This window comes from Leopardus geoffroyi, chromosome D3 (genome assembly GCF_018350155.1).
Source record: "Leopardus geoffroyi isolate Oge1 chromosome D3, O.geoffroyi_Oge1_pat1.0, whole genome shotgun sequence".
NCBI classification, from domain to species: domain Eukaryota; kingdom Metazoa; phylum Chordata; class Mammalia; order Carnivora; family Felidae; genus Leopardus; species Leopardus geoffroyi.
Window position 1 is genome coordinate 17,849,026 of NC_059339.1, and position 21,932 is coordinate 17,870,957.

At 60.3% G+C, this 21,932-nt stretch overlaps 1 protein-coding gene across 2 annotated transcripts; it reads right to left on the bottom strand.

Moving 5' to 3' along the window:
- Nucleotides 1-3,257: 3,257 nt before the first annotated feature.
- Nucleotides 3,258-9,684, bottom strand: TMEM119 (transmembrane protein 119). Of its 2 annotated transcripts, none has more exons than XM_045458236.1 (2): nucleotides 9,555-9,684; nucleotides 3,258-5,408 (listed from the first exon to the last, which is right to left on the bottom strand). In XM_045458236.1, the coding sequence occupies exon 2, from the start codon at nucleotides 5,394-5,396 to the stop codon at nucleotides 4,557-4,559; it is 840 nt and encodes a 279-aa protein (XP_045314192.1). In that variant the 5' UTR covers nucleotides 5,397-5,408; nucleotides 9,555-9,684; the 3' UTR covers nucleotides 3,258-4,556. The 2 variants fall into 2 exon arrangements, with proteins under 2 accessions (XP_045314192.1, XP_045314194.1); XM_045458238.1 differs by lacking the exon at nucleotides 9,555-9,684 and adding an exon at nucleotides 7,711-7,821.
- Nucleotides 9,685-21,932: the final 12,248 nt, after the last annotated feature.

Below are 21,932 nucleotides of genomic sequence, written 5' to 3' on the forward strand. Positions count from 1 at the left end.
TGGAAAATGAAAAGTCGATGACCCTGGCAGTTGCTTCTCGGCCACCTTGGAACCCGGAAAGCTGATGGATCCCCTTGGGGGCAGACTCAATGATTCCAAACCTCTAGGAATGAGAACCAAGACAGGAAGGACCCACGGCACTGGCCAGTCACCGTCAACACCCCAGGGGTAGGGTGGCGTTAAAACAAGGACTGGGGACCCACGATGAAATGCAACGGACGCAAAACAGGATTCCCCACCCCAGCATCAGAAGGGCTCAGCTTCTGGGCCCACAAGCGAGTTCTAAGATGACCCTGGATTGAGGAGTCAGACGGACGGTTCAAATCCCAGCTACGCCTGTCCGCGTGACACAGGACAAGCCTCTTCACCCTCCGCTTCCTCGTCTGTAAAAGGGAGGCGATGATGTTGCTCGTCTCTCTGTGGGGAGTGTGGTGAGGGTTCAATGGTGTGATGGATGCTCACGTGTGCCTTCCTTCAGCCTCATACGTGTGCACCTGTGTGCACACGCAGAGCCCCTACTGTGTGCCCGGAGTGCTGGGGAGACACTGGGGACAGACCCGCAGGCAGAGACAGTTGCCCAGCCACACCCTCAGACACTCTGATTTCATTGGTCTGGGTCGGGGGACGCCTGGCTGGCTCGGTCAGTGGAGCATCTGACCGATCAGATCATGACCAATCAGATCATGACCGATCAGGTCATGATCTCCTTGTTCGTGAGTTCGAGCCCCACATCAGGCTCACTGCTGTCAGCGAGGAGCCTGCTTCGGATCATCTGTCCCCACCCCCCCTCTACCTCTCCCCTGCTCAGGCGCTCACACGCTCTCTCTCAAAGATAAATCAACATATAAAAAAAAACTTTAAAAAATCTGAGTGGGGCCTGAGTGCGGTTATGATTTTAAAAGGCCCTCAGTAATCTCCATGTGCAGGTTGAGACCCCTGCCGGGTAGGGCAGGATCATCTCCTCTTCATACACATGGAAACGAAAGCCCAGATGGCCGAGGCCACACAGCCGAGAGAGGACGGAGGTGGCATGGACACAGGCAGATCTCATCCTAGGGGCCCAAACCTCCTTAATCACCCCAAGAAGATTACAGATGATGCCCCCAGGGCAGAGCCCCTGGAAGACGGGACTTCTGCCCCTCCCGCTCTTGCCTTGACACGACCCCCAGCCAGGGGTTACCCAGACCCTCGGGCTGGTCGGAGAAACGCAGGGCCTGGGGATAAGGGCTCTCCGGCAGCCCCGCCCCCACCCCCACCACACTGCACCAGCAGCCCCCATTCCCACACTGAGCTGGGGGCCGTATCTTGGGGTGGTTTTGCTGTCCCTCCCCCTCTCTCTCTACAGCAGCGGCAGCAAGCCCAGCCCCCAGACAGACTCCCAGCCTGGGGGCAGCTGTGTGGTTTTATAAGCCCCGGGACAGTGGGGGCCTGTTCGGGCCCTGGCAGATTCCTGGATCCCTGGGAACAGGGGAACGGCCCACCCCCACCCTCAAGCCCCATTTTCCCCCTCTCCTGGACCCAACCCACACATGCCCCCAACCACTGTCTGCTCCACAGCCCGCCCTCTGCTGGTGCCTGGCCAGATGTGTGCCCACAAGAGAGGCCCTGCTGGTAACGCCAGCAAAGATGTGGGAGCACACTGGAGGGGCTCTAAGCAGAAGTGGGGCCTTGCTCTCTCCTCCCCCAGGGCCTCATTCATTCATTCATTCACCAAAAAAGCTGTAGAGCCCATTTACCGATTCACTCTAGAATCAGACCACGAGGCTGGAATCCCGGCTGTGTGACCCGGGCACCTGACATCACCTCTGTGGACCTCAGTTTCCTCATCTGTGAAGTGGGAATAACAGCAGTGTCTATCTCATAGGCTTGAGAGTCCCAATAAGCAAAGGATGTTCAGTGCTTAGAGCACTGCCCGGTAGGTACAGGTGCTCATTCACTATAAGCAATTATTATTAGCATTGAGCCCAGGGGACTGTGAAAGAAAGGCTGGGCGGGGGGAGGGTGCTGTCAGGAAAGGTGACATCTAAGCTGGAAGCTAAAGAAGGAGGCGGAGTTAGCAAGACAAGTGGGGGGGGGAAGGGTGTCATAGGCAGAGGGAATAGTAGCTGTAAAAGCTCAGAGGTAAGAGGGAGGTTGACTTATGTACTGGGACTCAAACTACCTCCTTAATCCTCACCCCCATCATTCCCGGGAGACACAGGCCATAACTAAGGCCACACATTACGTGTCCTGTGGCAGCTCCAGTTGACGATTAATGGGGGAGACGTTGACCACGGAGCCGCTGGTTGGAAAACTCATCCCTGCCTGCTCCCCAGGGATCTCTAACATCTACTTCTGTCTTACCTACCCCAGCCCTACCCAATCGCCTAGGACCCCGCAGGAGCTCAGGAGCAAGGAGAGAGCCTGTCACACACGGAGAGGTTGAGTGACTTGGTCAGAGCCACATAGCATGCAGGCATCCATATTGGATTTTCCCTACATTCTTGGGCGGGAGCCTGTCTGGGCTGAGAGAGGGAGGGCCCTTCCCCACTGCGCGAGACAGAGGCCATTGTGTGTTATGAAACCCAAACCCGGCGCCCCTCTGAAGGGATGTGGGGTCAGCGGAGGAGAGGGGCTGGTGGGGGGGGGGGATGGCCTCCCTGCCCCCATCACCCCGGGGATCGAGCACGTGCTCCCAGCCCAGCCACATCTGGATTCCAGCTGGCTGCTCCAGGGAGGGGGGGGGGGGGCGCGCAGTGGCAGCAGGAACATGCCATCAAAGGCAAGGAAGAGCCTGGCGGTGAGGAGACAAAGGCTAGGGCTGCCTCCCACCCCAGGCCAAGGGTGCGGTGACCATGGCGCTGGCCATGAGACCGACTCTAGTCCTCGGCCACTCTGCCAGAGGATGGGAGACTGAAACGTCGGCTGGTAGTGTCTCTACGGCTCATATTTCCAGGGAAAGGAGGGGAGTGGCTCTCCGACAGCCACAGTAACTAGCAGACCTGCTCACAGAAGCCGGCTGGGTCTGTGTGGCCGCGAGTCCAGGGCTGGTGCCCAGTCTTGGGGGCAAGAACTCCCACCCCCTTCCCATGGGGAACCTGCTCTCCACTCCCTTCCCGAATCTGCTCATTCAGCCTGCCCGCCGTATCTCCCCCAGAAAGCTGCCTCACCCCATGGAACAGCCCAGAAGAAAGGCTCCACCCCCCACCCCCACCAGAAGACTCATCCCCACCCCCCCCACCCCCAACCCGCCCCGCAGAAAACCAGCGACACTCGGGCCAGAATAAAGGTTTATTGTGCTGGTTTGCTATATCTCAGCACCTAAAAAATTGTGCAGAGGTTGGGGGGGCCCCAGATGAAGGCCTGAGGAAGAACACCCCCCAGAGCCTCCCCAGATCGGGACGGAGCTCAGTCTCCCTTGTCGAAAGCTAAAGAATGCTGTGGGCACAGGCTGCCAGACAATGCACGTGAGCGACGTGGAGGGGGGCCAGGGCCCCCCCCCCCCGCTCCAGGCTGGGTGTTGGAAACCGCCCCCACCTTCTCAGTCTCCCCCAGAGTGGGGCCCCCTCACACACAGCCCCCCCAGCTTCGGGGGCCTGACAAGAAAGCTTTGATGCATTCATCCCATGCGGGTGGCAGTGACAGGATGAGCAATTCGCCCCCGGGCAGAGATGCTTGGCAGAATTGAGGGGACCCGAGCACCCCCAGACCCCATACCCCTCACCCTGGACCAACCACAAACTGGGGGGCACCTTCAGGAACATCTGGGGCACTGATTTCCAGAGTGTGCTCTGCAAGATGTTATTCTGTAACTGCAAAATAACAATGACGACGACAAAAAAAAAAAAAACCCTGTGGTCAAAAGCAGTTTGAGACAGACCAACCGGGTTCCAACCGGGGCCTTTACTGGAGTATTTGCAGAGCCCTGGGGTGCCCTAAGGGGGGGGGGTGCGGGGAACAGAGAGGCAGTGTTTCCTCAACTCATCGGACCCCCAAATCCTTTTTCCACAGAGCACCGCAGGGAACGCAGCTTTGGAAATGCTCATTTAGGGACGTGTCGCGATGGCGATGTGCGCACGGGCCCCCGGAAGCTTCCCGATTCATCAGGCCCACGTCTACGGTAGCTCTAACTGCGCCCGCCCCAGGGGCCTTGTCCCATTCCCCCTGGTCCAAAACTCCTAGGTATTCTGACTTTTCTTTCCTACCCCCGGCGAGGTCCGCACCGTCACAGGGGACCCATGATCTACGTTTCCCAAAGGACATGGCCCATGTCGTCGGCCGTGTTTTCATGAATATAGCAGGGATCCTTCCCATCCCCGCCTGCCCGGAGGAGCTGTGTTTGGGGTGCCGCCCTTTGGGGCTGCAGGGGCAAGTGTTCCTGGAACGGGGGGAGCTTCCCGGGGGAGGCCGGAGACCAGCACCTCTGCCCACTGCAGGGTTGGGACACACTGGGATTTGCGGCAGGGGGGGCGCCGAGGAGAGGGTGTCAGGGAGCGGAAAGGGTCAAGGGCCTTCCCACATCCACGGAGGTGACCGCTAGGGGTCCGACAGTCAAGGCCAGCAGCCCCAGAGGCCTGTTAGACCTTGGGGGCGATACCGCAAGCGCAGGGGCTCTCGGGGGGACCAGCGGGTCCTCTGGCTTCCTGGGCTGGTGAAGGAGCCGCTTCTGACTCGCCTTGGCCTTGGCCGGCCTCCAGAGCCTCCTCCGCCCCCACCGCGCATGGCTCATCTGGCACCTCGGCTTTCTCCACCGGGACCCCACGTCCCTGGGCTTCCTGGGCCCCCTCCCGGCTGCCGCTCTCGTCTTCCTCCGACTTGCCCTCCATCCTGGCTCCGTCTCCACCGCCCAGGGCAGCTCTGGCGGGGGACTTGAGGTTCTGGGTGGCGGCAAGGATGTCAGCCTGGAGCTGCTGGGAGGAATCCAGGGCTTCCTCGGACCGGCCGTCGGGAGCCCGGTCGGGGACCTCGCTGAAGGCGCGGGGGCCCCCGGCCCGGTCACTCTGGTCCACGTACTTCTTCTTGGGGAAAGACGAGGGGTAGTAGGCCGAGGCCTTGTGCTTCTGGCGGGTGATGAGGGCGGCGCAGACGATGAACATCAGCAGGAACACCAGGGAGCCCACCACGGCGATGAGCATCACGTACTGGCGGAAGAAGTCCACGATCCCGTCCAGGAAGTTGGTGGGGGGCCTGGGGCCCGCCAGGGGCGTGGGCCGGGGCCCCAGCGACGTGGGGCTGAGGGCCGGGGTCCGGGGGGGCGGGAGGCTCGGGGAGGAGGCCGATGAGCCCTCGGCCTCCCCGCTGCCCCCTGTGTCCTCCAGGAAGGCGGCCTGCAGGGGCACGGAGTAGGCCACCGCGGGCAGGGCCCTGAGGAGAAGCAGCAGAGACACGAGCAGCCTGGGGACCACGGCGGAAACCATGTTGTCCGGGACCTGCGGGGAAGCGAGGCGGGAGACAGGTCAGGGTGGAACGCCGGGGTCTCGGGGACCGCGGCCAGGCGCAGGAAACAGCACGTGTTCCAGAAGGCCGCTTCCCCTGCCCGCCACACAATGGACCCCGTCCGCCCATACGTGGGGGACATGCCCGCCCCCTCCTTCACTCTGAGATCCCAGAGGGACCCCTGGTGAGGCACCCCACTCCACTCTGAGGTCCTGGAGGGCAGGGACCGAATCTTACTTCTCTCGGCACCCTCAGGGTTTCACACCGTGTCCGGTATACAGTAAGTGCTCCATAAATGTCTCTTGACCGACCGGGCCGAATGAATAATAACTTCCCCTTCCACTGCCTGCCATGTGCCAGGTCCTATTTTAAGTTTCTCACACAGAAGTTCATTGACTCCTGAGACCCACCCGATGGGAGAAGTACTATTATGACCCCCATTTTGCGGGTGTGAAAAACTGAGGCTCAGAGGGGTTAAGTCATTGCCAGGAGAGGGCAGGGGTTCGGATCCAGGCAGGGAGGGAGAAATGATGGTAAGGCTGAGTAAGTAAGAAACAGAGTCACTGAGGGAGTGAGCTCTTTTGGGGAACCTTCCCCAGCAGCCCCCAGTGACTCTGGGGTTCCGTGAAGCTTCCAGACTCCCTGAGCTCAGCAGAGGGTCTGGATGCCAAGAACACGGCTAGCCCTCACCTCAAGGCACAAAGCAGGGCGTGGAGGCCCGGGAGGGGGCGGCGGGACCCCTTGTGCCAGAGACAAAGCTGGAGACTGCGGGAGCCCCAGTCCTATGGCCCCCCGTAAACGGGAACCAGATGAACCCCGCACCTCCCTCCTCCCCTGCGGCAAGACTGCTCCCGAGATGAACCCCCAGACCCCATCCCGCCCAGACAGCCTGGCTGACCAATAAATTCTGCACAGCCTAGGTTTACAGAGGAGACCAGCTCCTGAAACACGGACTCTCCCGGCCAGCCCGAGGAGGGCTAGGCACTCAGACAAACCCAGGAGTCCCTTTCTGCAGCCCCCTCGTGGGCTGCCCCGAGAACCCCTCCTGACCCAACAGACGGCTCAGGCCCCTGGGTGGGGCTAGAAGCTCGAAGAAAAGCCTTAGGAAGCCCTGTATGCCGCCCTCTCTCAGGGGATTGAGATGGGGGACAGGGGCCCAGAGAGGGCGAGGGGCAGGCCCTTGGTCACGGAGCAAGGTCCTGGCCTGGAGGAGGAGGTCAGGTTCCCAGCACCTCGACTGCGTGTCCCCTCGAGTGCCCGGTCCCCAAGTCCTGCTCCGGAAATCGGCTGAGGGGTACCGGGTTAAGTGTGGGGGTGCGGGGAGTGAGGCCTTTGAGCGGCTTCTTCCTAACGACCCGAAGCCTCCCCATTAAGCATCGTTAGTGGCAATTAATTGTACCGACATAAATTTGGACAAACTGCCTCCGGTGGCCAAAAACAAAACAAAAGAAAACAAAAAAGATAATTCCGGGGCATAAAAAGAGGCAAATCTGTTCAGGGGTTCGTTTTGAATAATGAGCTGATGACCCTGGGCTTTCCACTGGGGGGCGGGGGGAGGGGAAGCCCCGCCCCCTTTGCCGGGGGCCCCGCCCCAGAGCCACTCTACAGTTCAGCCCTGGGGGCCAACACCTGCCGGCTCTGCCTGACTGGCCCAGGCGACAGTGACTCGCCCAGGGACACACGGAGGGGAGTGTCAGAGCCGGGGTGTTAACCTTCCTCTGTGTGACTCAGACTACACACACTCACACACACACTCACACACTCGTATGTGCCCCGGGCCGGCCCAGAAACGAGCCGGCACCCTGGGAGACACTACTTGTCCGCTGCAACAAGGGCCTTCCCAGCACCCCCCGCCCCGCGCACTTGTTAGCAAAGGTCCCCACGGACACTTTTGATCTCTGGGGTCTGTGTCCACCAGTCACCTCCCTGCCTGAGAGACACCTTTCGTGGTGGCGGCCGAAGCTTCTCACCACAGCTACTACCCCCCGGGGGGTGCCCACGGGGCTGTCCTGGGAGGGCCTGCCAGCAGCGAAGCGGCTGGAACCCTGGCTCCACCTGGTCGAGCGCTGTGGTCCGATCCCTCCGGGCCTCACTTTCCCCGTCTGTACAGTGGGCAGGCGGCGGGGAGGTGACCACAGGGCCTAAGGACCGGGTGAGATAATGTGGAGAAGGCAGCTGGCACAGAGCACCCGGGAAAGGGCGGGCTCCAGAGCAGCCACGTTTCGACCCCAGCAGAGCCCAGGACTAGCGGCGGCATCCTCCAAGCAGGCAAATGATTAAAAATGATTTCCTTACCTGATGTGTAAACTGGCTCACTGCCCCCCCACCCCTCCCCCGCCGAGGAAATGATCAACTTTTTTACCCTGTTGAGTGAAATCTCAGCTCTGGCCACCCAGGAATCCAGGGCGCATGCGCGTGCAGACACGCATGCACACGCGCGCGCGCACACACACATACACACACACACACACACACACACACACACACACAGCACCCAGCTGGATAGAGGGAAGGGCTCCCCTCCCCCACAGAACCTTGGGGTCAGGGACAGAGGATAAGGAAAGAGGACACACAGGCTATCACTGGCCGTTAAAGGCCGAGACCCCGACTCTCGGGTCCCCCACACCCCACAGCCTGGCTCCCCCGGAAAGGTGCAGGCGTGTGGGAAGCCGGTCGGGCCTCAAAGCAAGGTGTGACCCTATCCGACGAGCCCCTGCCCTCTCTGGGCCTCAGTTTCCCCTTTATACAGTGGGAACCGTGGCCTGGACAGCTCTGAAGTGATCCCTCCGCCAGCCGGCCGTCCCCACCTCCTTTCTGGGAGAAGGTGAGCCTAGCTTCCTGAGTCCTCATTTTTTTCCGGGGCTCGGAAACTCAGCTCCCGGCCATTGGGAGCTGGCGTCAGGCCAACCCCTCCCTGTCATTTTACCCAAGAGGAAATTCGCCCCCGAGGCTGGGAATGGCCTGGCCAGGATCACACAACCAGTTGAGGCAGAGCTCCGAAGGGAAGCGGGTCCGAACACCCCAGAGGAGGCCGCTCACTGCCCAGCTATGTGTCCCAGAGTCGGGCATGTCACCTCTGTGAGCCTCGGTGTCCCCATCTGTATGATGGGGATAAGGGCCACCTCTCGGGCCTATTGTCCACGGCAGTGCCAGATGAGGAGTAGGTTATCAGTTAATTAGTGGGGGCCGCATGGTGGTGCAGGGCCCCCAGCTTGGAGCAGGGCCTCCTCCAGCACCAATCTCACTGAGGCTTGCGGCCTTAAATGTGCCTGGGGCATACACGGGTGCCTCAAATCCCCCCCTAGGGCCTGGGTACCTGAGGCTGGGAGGCGAGTCACTGCCCCACCCCCACCCAGAGACTCGTGGCCAGAGGGGGAGGGGCAGCCCGCAAAAACCTGGCTTCAATTAGTGGCTGTTGGGGGAGGGGTCTGGCTGAATCGCTAGGCGCCCCCGCCCCAGGCCCCGGGGCAGCCGAGGACAGGGGCTTGGGTCCCTTGGAAGGGAGGCCGGGACAGGGAAAGGGAGTCCTGAGGCTCAAAAGACACAGGCACACGGAGCAGCAGCAGCAGCGCGGACACACAACATACGGACGGACGCACAACGCAGACACACACACGCTACAACGCACACGCACAGCAGCGGGGACACACATACGCCCAGACACCCCAGAAAGTTTGCACGGCACCCCCCCCGCCCCCCCCCCTCCCGGCGCGGATGCACACAGGGCGCACGACAGCCCCACGCCGGGCCGCCCGTCCGGCCCCGAGAGCGCATACCCAGTCCCGGGGCACGCGCTGGCTCCCCCACAGACGCGACAGGCCGGTCCGCTCGAGCCCGCCGCTGACCCTGGGCCGCCCGCCCCCGCGCCCACTGGTGGGGAACACATCCCCCCGCGGGGAGGCCACAACCGCACACACGCAGCCCCGCCGGCCCGGCAGCGCCCGCAGGACACCGCGACGGCGCACCCGCGTTCCGCCACGCCAGCCCGTCGCGCAGGTCCCGCGGGCGCGCGGCCTCCAACGCACCCTCCGAATGCACGCGGACTTAGAGACGCGCCCCAAAGTGCTCGCGCCGGCACTCCCGTCCCCGAACCCCCGGCCACCGCCAGGCTCCCGGACCGAGGGGACGCGGGGACTCACCCGTCCCTCCGCGCACGCAGGCCTGGGTGCTCCCGCCAGGTGGAGCGTCGGGGAGTGCCAGCTGCCGCCGCTGCTCCGGGCCCGGCGCCGCCCGCCCCCTGCCCCCGCCTCCTTCCTCCCGCCCCGCGGCCGCGGGGCCAGCTTGATTCCATTAGGCGGCTTTGGGGTGGGGACAGGGGAGGGGCGGGGCTGCGCTGGCCCCACACGGTCCCCCCTCGCTCACAGCTTGCACTCCCCCAGGCGCCCCTCCAGCTCTGGGGAGCCCCAGATGGGGCATTTCCTCCTTGACTCGGGGGGTGGGGGGGGGGTAGGTCCCTAGGACCGGCCCCCAGGGGCGGACAGACGGACACACAGGGCTGGCCTGCAGCGCTCCCCCAGAACAGCGAGCTGGGGGCCTGCCTCCCTTCCAAAGGGGACGAGGTCAGGGAGGTTCAGGGGCCCCTGGAAGCCGGGAGGAAAATTCCCCGTCCTGGTCCTCGATTCCAGCTGTGACTCAGGTTTTCCGAGGCTCGGGGTGCAGGGTGGGAGCAGAGTGTGTTTAAGGGAGCGCCCGAGCGGAGGCCTGATGGAGGGTCCAGGTCTGCAGCAGGGAGCCGAGTTCTGGCACCCACTGTCTGGCCCTGGTTGGGCTCTTCCCTTCTCCAGGCCTCAGTTTCCTTATTTGCCAGGGTGGGCGGGAAGCTTCCTGGGCTCCCTCTGGCTCCGACGTTGGAAGATCTGTGGCCTTCCAGTACCCCAAATGGAGGGGCGCCTGGGTGGCTCAGTCGGTTAAGCGTTTGACTTCAGCTCAGGTCATGATCTAGCCGTCCGTGAGTTCGAGCCCCGCGGCGGGCTCTGTGCTGACTGCTCGGAGCCTGGAGCCTGCTTCAGATTCTGCGTCTCCCTCACTCTCTGCCCCTCCCCGCCTCACGTTCTGTCTCGCTTTCTCTCAAAAATAAACATCAAACACACACACACAATACCCCAAATGGACTAGCTGGAGTGGGAATCGGGACCCCATTTCACAGGTGGGAAAAGTGAGGCAGGGTGTATTCAAGCGGCTCAACCAGGAAACTGAGGCAAGTCAATAGTAGACCCTGCAACTGGGATCTCTGGCTGACCTGAGGACCCCGGTGGGTCAGTGGCCCTTGATTCCATTCATTCACGTACCCATTCATTCATTCATTCATTCATTCACAAGTGCTTGCTGAACATGTGCCAGGCACATTGCCCATCAGGTCTCAGAGGGAAATCCCACACAACCCAGCCCTCTGGAGAAGTCCAGGGAGAAGGACGCATATGTGAATTACTTTTACACAAAATGGAAAAGGGATCCGTAGAAGGAGAGAGGTCAGGCCAAGAGCTCGGGGAACCCCAGGGCAGGGAGAGGTGCCCTGAGAGAAAGAGGCGGGAAGTCGTCCAGGAGGACAGCAGCCAGTCTGAACAAGAGACCCTGGAGAGGCATCCTGGCAGGAGGACCAGCATGGATAAAGGCACAGTGACTGGAAAGCCACACCGTAATTAGATCAGGCTGGAGCGTGAGGCAGAGAAAAGGGAGGTGCGGGTAATGAGGGTCGAAGTCAGCAAGAGCCAGGTTAAAGCGTCACTCATCCAGGAGGCAGTAGGGAGCCACAGAAGGTATGGGACAGGGGGAGTGCGTGAGTTAACAATTCCTGTCCACCCTTTAGGGACCAGGACTCTAGATTACTAGAGTCCCAGCAATCCCTACTCACCTCCAAAAACGGGGGAGAGCAGTTGTTGTTTGGAAAAAAACCCCAGAGGAGATCCCATTATCTCTTGGGGTCACCCCCAAACCTTGCGTCCCAAGGAAACGGATGACTGCCCGCCAGTGGGCGCTCGTAGATGCACATGCCCCCAGGCGCAAGTGGCCGCCCACAGACGTGATGCAGCAGGGGCACCCACCTTCAAGACGACCAGGGGGCATCCCAGGGCCCACTACCCCGGGGAGGAGCCCCTGCCGGCAAAGCCTGAGGGCTGCAGGGAAGCTGACCCCGAGACATCAAGAGGCAGGGGTGCAACCAGCCCAAACAGGACCTGACTCCAGTTCGGATGGCCCGGATGCCCCCGCCTAAAGTCAGGGTTCTGTTCTGTGCCCCTGCTTTGGTACCAGAATGGCAGAGCCCGGACCCACAGGCAGACGGACCTGGGTTCAAATTCCACCTCCGCCTCTGTTTCGTCCTCTGGAAACTGAGGACAGAGACTGTCTGCGGCTCACAAGGCTTCTGGGAAAAGTCAGAGGAGCTGGAGGGCAGGAACGAGCACTGCTTAGATGCCAAGTGTATGAGTTTCCTACAGCCGCCATAGCAAATGACCACAAACTTCAGTGGCTTAAACAGCACACATCTGTTATTCACGGTACTGGCAGCCACAAGTCAGAAATGGGTCTCACCGGGTGAAAAGCACGGTGTCGGCGGGGCTCCGTTCATCCCGGGGCATTCGGGGGAGGGATCTAGAAGCCGCCTGAGTCCCCCTGCTTATGGGCTCTTTCTCCGTCTTCACGGCCAGCTGCCATGGGCTAGGTTCTCACACTACATCCCCCTGGCTCTCTTCCAAACCTCTCTCCCAATTTCAAGGACCCTTGGGATGACATTGGGCTCACCCAGATAGCCCAGGATGACCTCCCCACCTCCTGTCCTTAACCTAATCCCATCCGCAAAGCCCTTTGCCATGCCGGGTGACACATTCCCATCTGTAGGTTCCAGGGCTCAGGATGTGGACATCTCTGGGGGAGGGGCCTCATTCTGCCTCCCACACTGAGAGCGAATGTTATTACTTGCTTCCTGCAAAGTTGAGTCAGCCACCCTCCAAAGTACCGGGCGTCCCTCCCCTCCATGGAGCCCACCGCTGTGCCTCAAGCCCAGCAGGCTCCGTAAGTGCCTGGGGGAGAGGTGGATGGATAAGCACATCCCATTTGACAGATGTGGAAACTGAGGTTCACAGCAGCGTGACCTAGCTCCAACAGCGTGTGGAGATCAGAGCCCTTGTTTCTTCGCCAGCCCCTGTGTCTCACCAACTGTGGGGGGCTGGGCAAATCGCTGCCCCTCTCTGGGCTGCAGCTAAATGGGCTTGGGCCAGATCTCTGCCACGAGGCTGCCAACACTGAGGTCCCGACGCTCTCACACTCCGCCCTTCGTTCGTTCTACAAATATCTCTTGACGTTTACTTTACACCCAGCCGGTGTCAGGCTCTGGGAGACAGTGATGAGCAAACACGGGCACAGAGCTCACAGCGTAGAAGGGAGACCTGAAATAAACAAGTAAACAAACAAATGAGTATCTAACTGCAAACCGGGCTAAGAGCTGGGCTGGGGCAGTTCTGGCATTGTAGGGGGCTAGTCTGGTCCCAGAGCTCCTGGGGCCCTCCATGAGGAGCTAATAGCAGAGTTGCTCATGGAGATGAGGAGGAGGTATTTAGGAAGGCAAGGAGGCAGGAGGATCCCCAGCAGCAAGAACAGCACGTGCAAAGGCCCCGGGGTAGTTGGAAACCAGCACCTTCAGAGCGGTTCCGGAAGGTTATTATCCTTTAAGAATAGATGAGCCATGGGGCGCCTGGGTGGCTTAGTCCATTAAAGCGTCTGACTTTAGCTCAGCTCATGATCTCACAGCTTGTGAGTTCAAGCCCTGCATCGGGCTCTCTGCTGTCAGCACAGAGCCCGCTCCAGATCCTCGGTCCGTTCTCTCTCTGGCCCTCCCCCACTCGTTCCTTCTGTGTCTCTCTCTCTCTCTCCCTCTCTTTCAAAATAAATAATTAAACTTCAACCAAACAGAGTAGATGAGCCAGGTCCGTTTTGTGCACTTCCATAACGCCAGCATCTAGGACAGCGCCTGGCACACAGTAGGCGCTCCATAAATGCTTGTCGCTGTGCGAATGGGCATTCTGACCGCCACTCTTGCACTCCCAGGTTTTGACAACCTCGTGCTCCGAGACTTTGCCCCAGCCAGTCTTCGTCTACCGCAAGGTCTCACATTCTTCACTCTCCAGCCCCAGGGCCTATTGCGGGCCGGGCCCAGCTGACCCCCAGGGCCCGCACCGCCATGGCTCCGAGGTGAGCGGGCAGGCCTGGGGCACGGAGCAGGCCAGGCCACTCGCTTGCAACCTATAATCCCGGCCTTGAAGCAATTCCGAGACCCCGCCCGGTGCCCCCCGTACAATTACCAGCTGTGCACCCGCCCCGCTGAACAGCCGTGGCCGAGGAGGCGGAGAAGGGGAGGGGACCCCCCCCCACACCCCGCGGCTTGGCCAAGGTCCTCCCCGGTTGAGCCTGGGGCAGCCCGGCCCACCGCAGTCCCCAGCTCCGGCCTCTGGTGGGTTCCGTGCCGCCTCTAATTACACGGCCCTCAGGCCACTGGGACCTGCCCTCCTGGCAAAAATATCCCAAGCCTTTTATGTGGCTGGAGAGGCCTGGGCTGTGGCCCCATCACAGCATAGTCCTGGCCTTCAGAGGGACACCCATGGAGTGGCCTCCTGGGGGGGGGGGGTGCTCCAAGGAGGCAGAATGGGCAGGCCAGAGCTCTAGGTGTGCTGTGAAACCCCCCTGGGCCTCAGTTTCCCCACCTATAAACTCGAGAGTTTCACTTGCTCCCCAGCTGTGTACCGAGCACCTGTCAACAGGATCTGTGCTGTCGATGAGCCAGAAACGGCCAGCTTTGCGCCGCCGTCCCTGCTCCCCTGCACATCATCGCTCAGTCATCGCCACCTCCAGGAAGCCCTCCCCGACCCCATCTGGAGAGGGATGTCAGCAGCCTCCTCCGTGCTCCCAGCGGGCTCCCCGTTCAGAGGGCTTGAGCACGCCGGGCTCTCGTGGTCTCTCGACATATGACTCTAGACTGTCAGCTTCTCGGGTCCAGAATCAGAGCCTTTCTGTTAAGGCATCCCCACTCTACCAGCTCCTGGACACGGCAGGGGCTCCATAAATGCCGCCCACCGGCTGAATGACTTTAGCCCCATCTGTGCATGTCACAGATGTGGAAACGGAGGCCCAGGGAGGGGCTGTACAATGACGTTATTTTGCTGTGCAGCAGCTCCTGTCCAGGAACAAGGCAGACCAGGGCCCGGCCTCAGGGAGCTCCTAGTAGGGGACACGGATGAGAAACAAGTCAAGTGGCAAATTGGGAAGATAATCCAACACTGCGAAATGCTGTCAAGGAGATAAAAAGGATAAAAGATAGCTTAGAAGTAAGCGGGGGTGGGGGGCAGGTGCCTGGGCAGTTATTTTAGCAACCGTGGTCAGGGACAGCCTGTCTGAAGATGTTTCTGAACTGCAGGATAGAGTTCTGAACTCAGATGTTCTGAACTCTTATCCTGCAGGATAAGAGACACTAGGCACTCGAGGAGCAGGAGGAAGAGCTCCCGGACCAAGGGAACAGCAGGCGCAAAGGCCCTGAGGTAGGAAAGGGCTCGGCAGGAGGCCTCTTCCAGGAAAACGAGACAGCGCGTTGATCCGCTAAGACCCTGGGGTAGTTAAAAGCTTGGACATTAGGGGACCTGCGTTAGCTCCTGGCTCTGCTCCTCACACACTGCGTGGCCCCGAGCCTCGGTTTCCCTTCCTGCATCAGGAGGGGTCAGCGGAGGCTCCTCCAAGCTCTGTCGCTCAGTGATCCTAAGTAAATTTTCCACGCGTTTGCATTCACTTGTCGTCGCCACGCTCACCCACGATGGACAGAAGAGCAAAACAGCACAGCCACTTTGGAAAGCGGTCTGGCAGCTCCCACAAAGTTAGCCGTCCGCTTCCCGGATGGTCCAGCAACCTCCTTCGTAGGTATCTACCCAAGAGAAATAAAAACACACGTCCACACAGAGACAAAAATATCCATGACCGCGTTAATCTACAAGGGCAGAAAACACTGGAAGAACCCCAATGTCCACCAACAGAAAAACGGGTGAACAGACTGGTACCTCGATGCAGGAGAGCGCTTCTCAGCAGCGAAAGGAAGAGGCCGGGGGCATACGGCGTGGATAAGTCCCATCAACACGCCCAGCGAAAGAACTGAACCCGGGAGAACACACACTGGGTGATGCCATTTACGCGAAGTTCTAGAACAAATGCAAAACTAAGCTACGGGAACAGAAGTCAGAGGAGCAGTTACCTTGGCAGGGGGTGGTGGTGTTGGCCGGAAAGAGGCACAAAGGGACCTTCTAGGGCCGGAAGCGTATGCTATCTAGACCCGGGTGGCGGTTACACGGGCGCGTGCGTAGGGAAGAATCAAGATGCACCCTTGAGATTCGTGTGTTTTACGTAGGTTATGACTCGATGAAAAGTTTTCTGGAAAAAAAAAGGAACTCTGCATCGCCCTCTTTTTTTGGAGGGGGGCACAGGAGCCGGTAGGATCTCTGGCTTCCCGTGGCTCTGGTGGCCCGGCCAGCTGCGCGCTGCCTTGTAAACATTTACATTCCCCGCGGCCTGGCCGGTGTAAGGAGCGCTTCGCTAGCCCCGCACGGAAGCCATCTGGGAGGGCAGGAATGTAAACACCGCAGACCTGGCCTCACCCTCCCCATCTGGCCCTGCCCACTGGGTGCCCTCGGGCACGTCGTGCCCCCGCGGTGGTCTCCACTGCCCCCGCCCCACCCGCTACCCCATCGTGGGACGGGATCAGATGGTGCTTCTGAATTCCTTTGCAGCCCTATTGGGAAGGGGGTGGGGTGCCTGACTTTGAGCAGAGGGCTGCTGGCCGAGAGCGAGAAGTGGGGAGCTTATATTCTAGTGGAACAAGGAAGACGGTTAAAGTGACAACTTAGTGATATATGAGTCAGGAAAAGGTCAGGGAAAAAGGGACATTCCAGCGAAGCCCTGAAGGCTGTGAGAGAGTGAGTGAGAGATGATCAGAGGAAGAGCATTCCAGGCAGCGAGAAGAGCAGGTGCAAAGGTCCTGCGGTAGGTGGAGCCTGGCATTTTCAAGGAGAGGAAAAGAAGTTGGAACTGGCGTGGTTGGAACAGAGTGAGTGAGGGGACAGTGGGAGGTTAGAGGGCACCGGGGCCAGACCGTGCAGGGCCTCTGTGGGCGTTGGCAGGGATCTGGGCTTTTACTGTAGGTGAAGAAGGCCAATCATGGGTCCCTGTGTGGGCAAACCCTCCACCACATCTTCTCTCCTTGTGTCAAGGCTTTCTCCTCTTTTCCCACCCCCAACACACACACACACACACACACACACACACACACACACTCTTTCTCTCCAGGACTCTGACCAAGAGATGGCTCTGGGTCCCATCTCTGGGGAGAAGGGGCTCTGTATGAGGCCCTCACAAAAGCCACACAGATTCCCAGCCTCCCCGTGGTTCCTTCCACCCTGACCACCAGCTCCTGACTCAGCTGGGACAGAAACTTGGCTTGTGGGGGTTCCAGCTGCCTGCTGGGCCCAGGGACATCCTCGCAGAGAGGTCCTTCCATGACATCCAGACCCACCCACCGCATGGAAAAGGGCCACATGGGAGGTGACAACAGAGAAGTCAAACCCACCCAGGAGGAGCCAAGACTACCTGCCCTTCGGGGACCTCTGGGTTCTGTTCCTTTGGAGCTGGGGGCCCTTGGGCTAGGTTACTCCACCGCCCTGGGCCTCGGCTTCCTCATCTGTAAAATGGGAGTAATAATAACCCCCACACCCCTGGGTTATCATGAGAAATCAATGAACCTTGGCACCTGGCATTAAATAAATATGCTAATAATAATAATATCAGCAACCAAACGACACCTGGGACTGAGAATGCTTGTCTCACCATCTGGACAGCAGCGAACACAGAAGCCTGGCATACAGCAGGCACTCCATAATGCTACCGGATGGAAAGGGGCAGAGCAATTAGGCCCGGTGGCCGTCACCCGCCAGCAGGTCAGTCGGCAGGGGGCGCCCCCATCCTTGAAGGGGGTGTGCCTGCGGGCCTGGGGCTCCCCTCCACACCCCTGCAGTCGCCACGCAGCCAGGGCTCCTGAGTGTGGCCAGCGGGCCGCTCTCCCCGGGGGTTAATTCAGACCTCCTGGAGCAGGGACACACGAGGGCGCGGGCCGGGGGGGGGATGGGCCCCGACAGCTGGAAACATCTGGTTTGAATTGTCGGTTGGAAGCACCGGCCAGGCAGCCAAGGAATTTGTGAGCTAATTTTAGGCCAAAAGACAGAGAGCTCAGCAGGGCGGGGGTTTGCTCCCCAAACCGCAGGGGCGGAGCTTTGAGGTTCGGGCCAGGGAGGCCTCCGCGGTGCCGCTCAGGTGGTCCGTGTCTGCCCGGCAGCCAGGGACCATCTCTCCCCAGATGGGCAGTAACCAGGCGCCTCTGGTGTGCCAGCCACGCGCACGGTCGTGGCCTCTCCCGTGGCCTTAGGATCAGCAAGGACTCCTCTCCCCATTTCGCAGGCGTGGAAGCTGAGGCTCCCAGAGGTTAGCGGGTTGTGCACCATCCTGCAACTGGTAAGCAGTGGAGCCCGGATTCGAACCAGATCTGCCGGACTCCAAGCCTTACACCTAAGGTGCCCTTGGTCTCCGCCCGCCCCGTGCTGACGGCTTTTGTTAATTCCGTCACTGCTCTGCCTCCCTCCCACGCCCGTGCACAGCCTCCCTTGCTTGTTAGTTCATTCAGTAAATGGTCCCTGAACCTCTACTGCGCGCCAGGCACAGCGACAGAGGGGAGAGGGAACATGAGGAACAGGGGCCCCGCCTTTGCACAACAAAATTCATTATCTCCACCTCGCTCCAGATGGTTATCAGTGCTGGACCGGAAAAGGGGGTTGTGGGAAAGGAGACCCAAGGGCAGGGCTGCAGAGAAGACCTCTCAGAAGAGGGGACAGCAAGCTGAGGCCAAAAGGGTGAGACAAGGCCAGCGGGGCAGACATCTGGGAAGACAACATCAGATACAGGAAACAGCAAGTGCAAAGGGCCTGAGGCAGGAGCACGTGAAGAAGAAAGAGCAAGAAGGCTCATGGGGCCAGAAGAAGGCAGTAAGAGGGAGAATATTGTCCTGCGTGTTCATTTGCACCCAGTGATTTGCTGAGGCACCGCTGAAACTCTGTAGGAAATCACTTGAAGCCTGTCCCTCCTGGGGGCCCAGAGCCTGGACAGCAGGGTCTCTGGAAAGAATGAACCCAAGGGAGTGGGGAGCAGCTTGGAACCAACGCTGAGACTGGAGGGGAGTGTGGTTCCCTGTGCCCATGACTCCCCTGGCAGGGTTCGTGTGCCTCGGAAAGGGGACTGTGTCAGTGCCACTTTGGCGCTCTGGTCTGTCATGAGGCCCAGAGAGGGCATTCTCGTTTTGCTGACCTCGGGCATGGGCATGCGGCTCTCCAGCCTCCCCCGGCAGCTGTGGCTACAGCCTTCCGGCCACCAGCCTCCCCCGGCACGCAGAAGCCCATCTGGGCCCCTGAGAACCTCTGGGAAGGGGAGCTCTGTGGGTCTCTCACTGCCGAGTGAGGATAGCAGGGCTTCCTCACCTCGGCACCCTTGACCTCTTGGACCAGACACTTCCCCCCCATTGGGGGGGGGGGGGGGGGAGGCTGCCCTGTGCACTGCAGGGTGGTTAGCAGCCACCCCGACCACCTACTGGATGCCAGGGGTACAACCAAAAATATTCGCAGACGTGGCAATGTCCCCTGGAGGGCAGTGTCACCCCCAGGTGAAGACCACGGGCTCACAGCCTTCCTGTGAGCACAGCAGGAAGTATAGGACGACGGTTTACTCACCAGCCAGGGAGGTTGGGGACCCCCGATGCCCTGGCACTTATGGTTTTATTCTGTTTGTTGAGAAACACGAGGAAGACAGAAGTCGAAAGAAGCAAATGAAGCTCACTTAACGCCCGCTGGGCGGTGAACCGCTCAACAGCATGGTGTACTGCCTTCCAGTCTCCTTCCCACATCCAATGATCCCAATAGCTGTGATTTATCGGGCACGCGCTTACTCTCTTCCGGCCTCGTCTCCTTCACCCCTCCCCCAACACCCCCGCGGGGCGACCCTGTGATCATCCCATTTCACAGGAGGAAACTGAGGCTCAGAGTCCACGTAACATTCCAGGACGGGCATTGTTCCGTGTTGTCCTTCCAAAACGCTTTCGTGCCTACTCCCAGCTGTTGGAATATTCCACGGACACCGCCCAGTCACCTGCTTGGTGCCGGGACCGTTCTAGAGGCAGAGTCGCAGTCCCTGCCCGGCAAGCCTGCGGCATCCCGTGGCCCGGGACCGCGTGTGCAGGGAGCACAGGAGCAGAGGCTGAGGCTGAAGCCCCGCCGTTAGGGCCACCCAGAGGGGCACTCAGCACACCTGTCCTCGAAGCCAACCACCTTTGGACCCTGAATCCACACACCGCCTCGCACGCGGCTACGGTTTCAACTTCTGTGAAGTGTCTCTGGGCACAGCGGGACTACCTATGGGGGCGGGGCTACCTGTGGGGCGGGGCTCCTACGAGGGCGGGGCTACCTATGGGGGCGGGGCTACCTGTGGGGCGGGGCTACCTATGGGATGGGGCTCCTGAGGGCGGGGCTACCTGTGGGGGCGGGGCTACCTGTGGGGCGGGGGCTACCTACGGGGGCGGGGTTACATACGGGGCGGGGCTCCTACGAGGGCGGGGCTACACACGGGGTGGGGTTACCTATGGGGGCGGGGCTACCTGTGGGGGCGGGGCTACCTATGGGGAAATGCAAGAGCCACAGGCTGTTTGTCATGACGTTTTCTGCCCCGGGGGATGGAAGCGTGCCCCCTCTGTGGGGACTGAGAATACCCGGGCCGGGCGTTACTAAGAGGAGCCCTGTTGGGCGAGGACCACACTCTCTTATTCCCCCCATGGCTTCAGGTCCCACCTCCAGGAGGACCTTCTCGCAGCCCTGCCTCCAGGCTTTCTCTGGCTCCCAAGCTGCCATCCCACGCTGCCTGGTGGGTGCCCTCGCTGCCCACCATATCCTCCCTGTCGGCTCCTCCCAGTTCTGCTGCCTGACCCGTGGTGGTGTTGTCCCTCCAGCAGGAGCTAGTGTAGATACTCCCATTCTACAGAAGGGAAAATTGGGACCCGAGAGGGTGCTGGCAGGCCCAAGGTCTCACACAGTTGAGTCTGGGGTGGTTGAATTAGGGAATACCTCTGCCCTACAGTACTCTCTGGCATCACCTCTGGCACTACGTGGGCACCAAGGATGGGCAGAGCCCAACGGCCGCCTCCCAGCACCTCCCTCCCTCCATGGTGGGCTGGCGTGGGCACAGAACAGGCTCCGGGGAGGACTCTGCTCTGTGTGGCGGAGGGACAGTCGGGCCGAGGGTGTGACTTTGAGCCCTGGGGATTTGGGGGAATATCCAGCCCTTCCTCAAGAAGCCAGCCTTTGGTGGCTGGTGTCCCCCTGCCCCCCAGCAAGTCCCAGATCTGTGTGGCCTCAGGCAAGTCATTCAACCTCTCTGAACCTCACTGTGTCCATCTGTAAAATGGAGTTACAAAGAGGACCCGTCTCACAAGGCGAGGATGAAATGAGAAAACACAGGCGACCAATTTAGCACAGAGTAAACTCCTGACTGGCACACAGGGGTGAGCTTCTAGTGCCATTGTTAAGGTTAACAGATGCACAAGACCGTGCCTCGAGTGGCTCACCCGAGTGGAAGGAACAGGTGAGTGAAGAGTGGAATGGCATGACGGTGGCATGAGCAGACACACGGACACCCATTTTACAGATGGAGAGATCGAGGCCCGGAGTGGAGGAGAACACACTGGAGTTATCTGTTGGTCAGCCAGGCTCGGGGCAAAGAACCAGAAAGAGGAGGAACGAGCCAACAGGGAGACCAGAGGCATGGCTGGATCCGCTCGGAGCTCAGAAAGGGCTCAGGGCCTGGGGGAGCTGACCTCAGAGAGAGGTAGTGGAAGGGGGTGATGGATGAGAGGCAGGAAGCATGTGTGAGGAGTGAGGAGTCCAGTCCGTCCAGACCATGACGCATTTAGGTCGATGCCCAGCAAGTGACAAGACTGGACACGTTTTTTGTACTTGGGTACTAGGGAGTCATGGATGGTGTCTGGGCACAGGAGCAGCCACTGAAGGAAAGAAGGGTTGCATCTACGCAGGACATGGGTGGGACAGCCCCAGGAGCTGTGGCCTCCTCCCGCCTCCTGGGGCCAGATTTCCAAGCCCTCGACCCTCACGCACACTCCTTCACCTGAGCAGACCAGCCGGACTCACGAACGCACCTGCCAGCTCGTTCATTGGCTTGCACTTGAGACGCACTTTCCACACTGTGAAATGCACCAGTCAGGCGAGAACAGTTGCGGGGGGGGGGGGGGGCGCTTCGGGAAGTGACAATCTCGTGTGACCACCACGCAGACCAAGATCAGGCATGTTCCCATCATCCCGGAAGGCTCCTTCCAGCCCCTCCTTCCAGCTCCTTCCAGCCTCCTCCTCCCCGGCAAGGGTAACCACCGATCTGATTTCCACCGCCAT

Excerpts from the sequence above, each read along its gene's own strand:
- TMEM119 (XM_045458236.1), bottom strand. The coding sequence starts at position 5,396 with ATGGTTTCCGCCGTGGTCCCCAGGCTGCTCGTGTCTCTGCTGCTTCTC.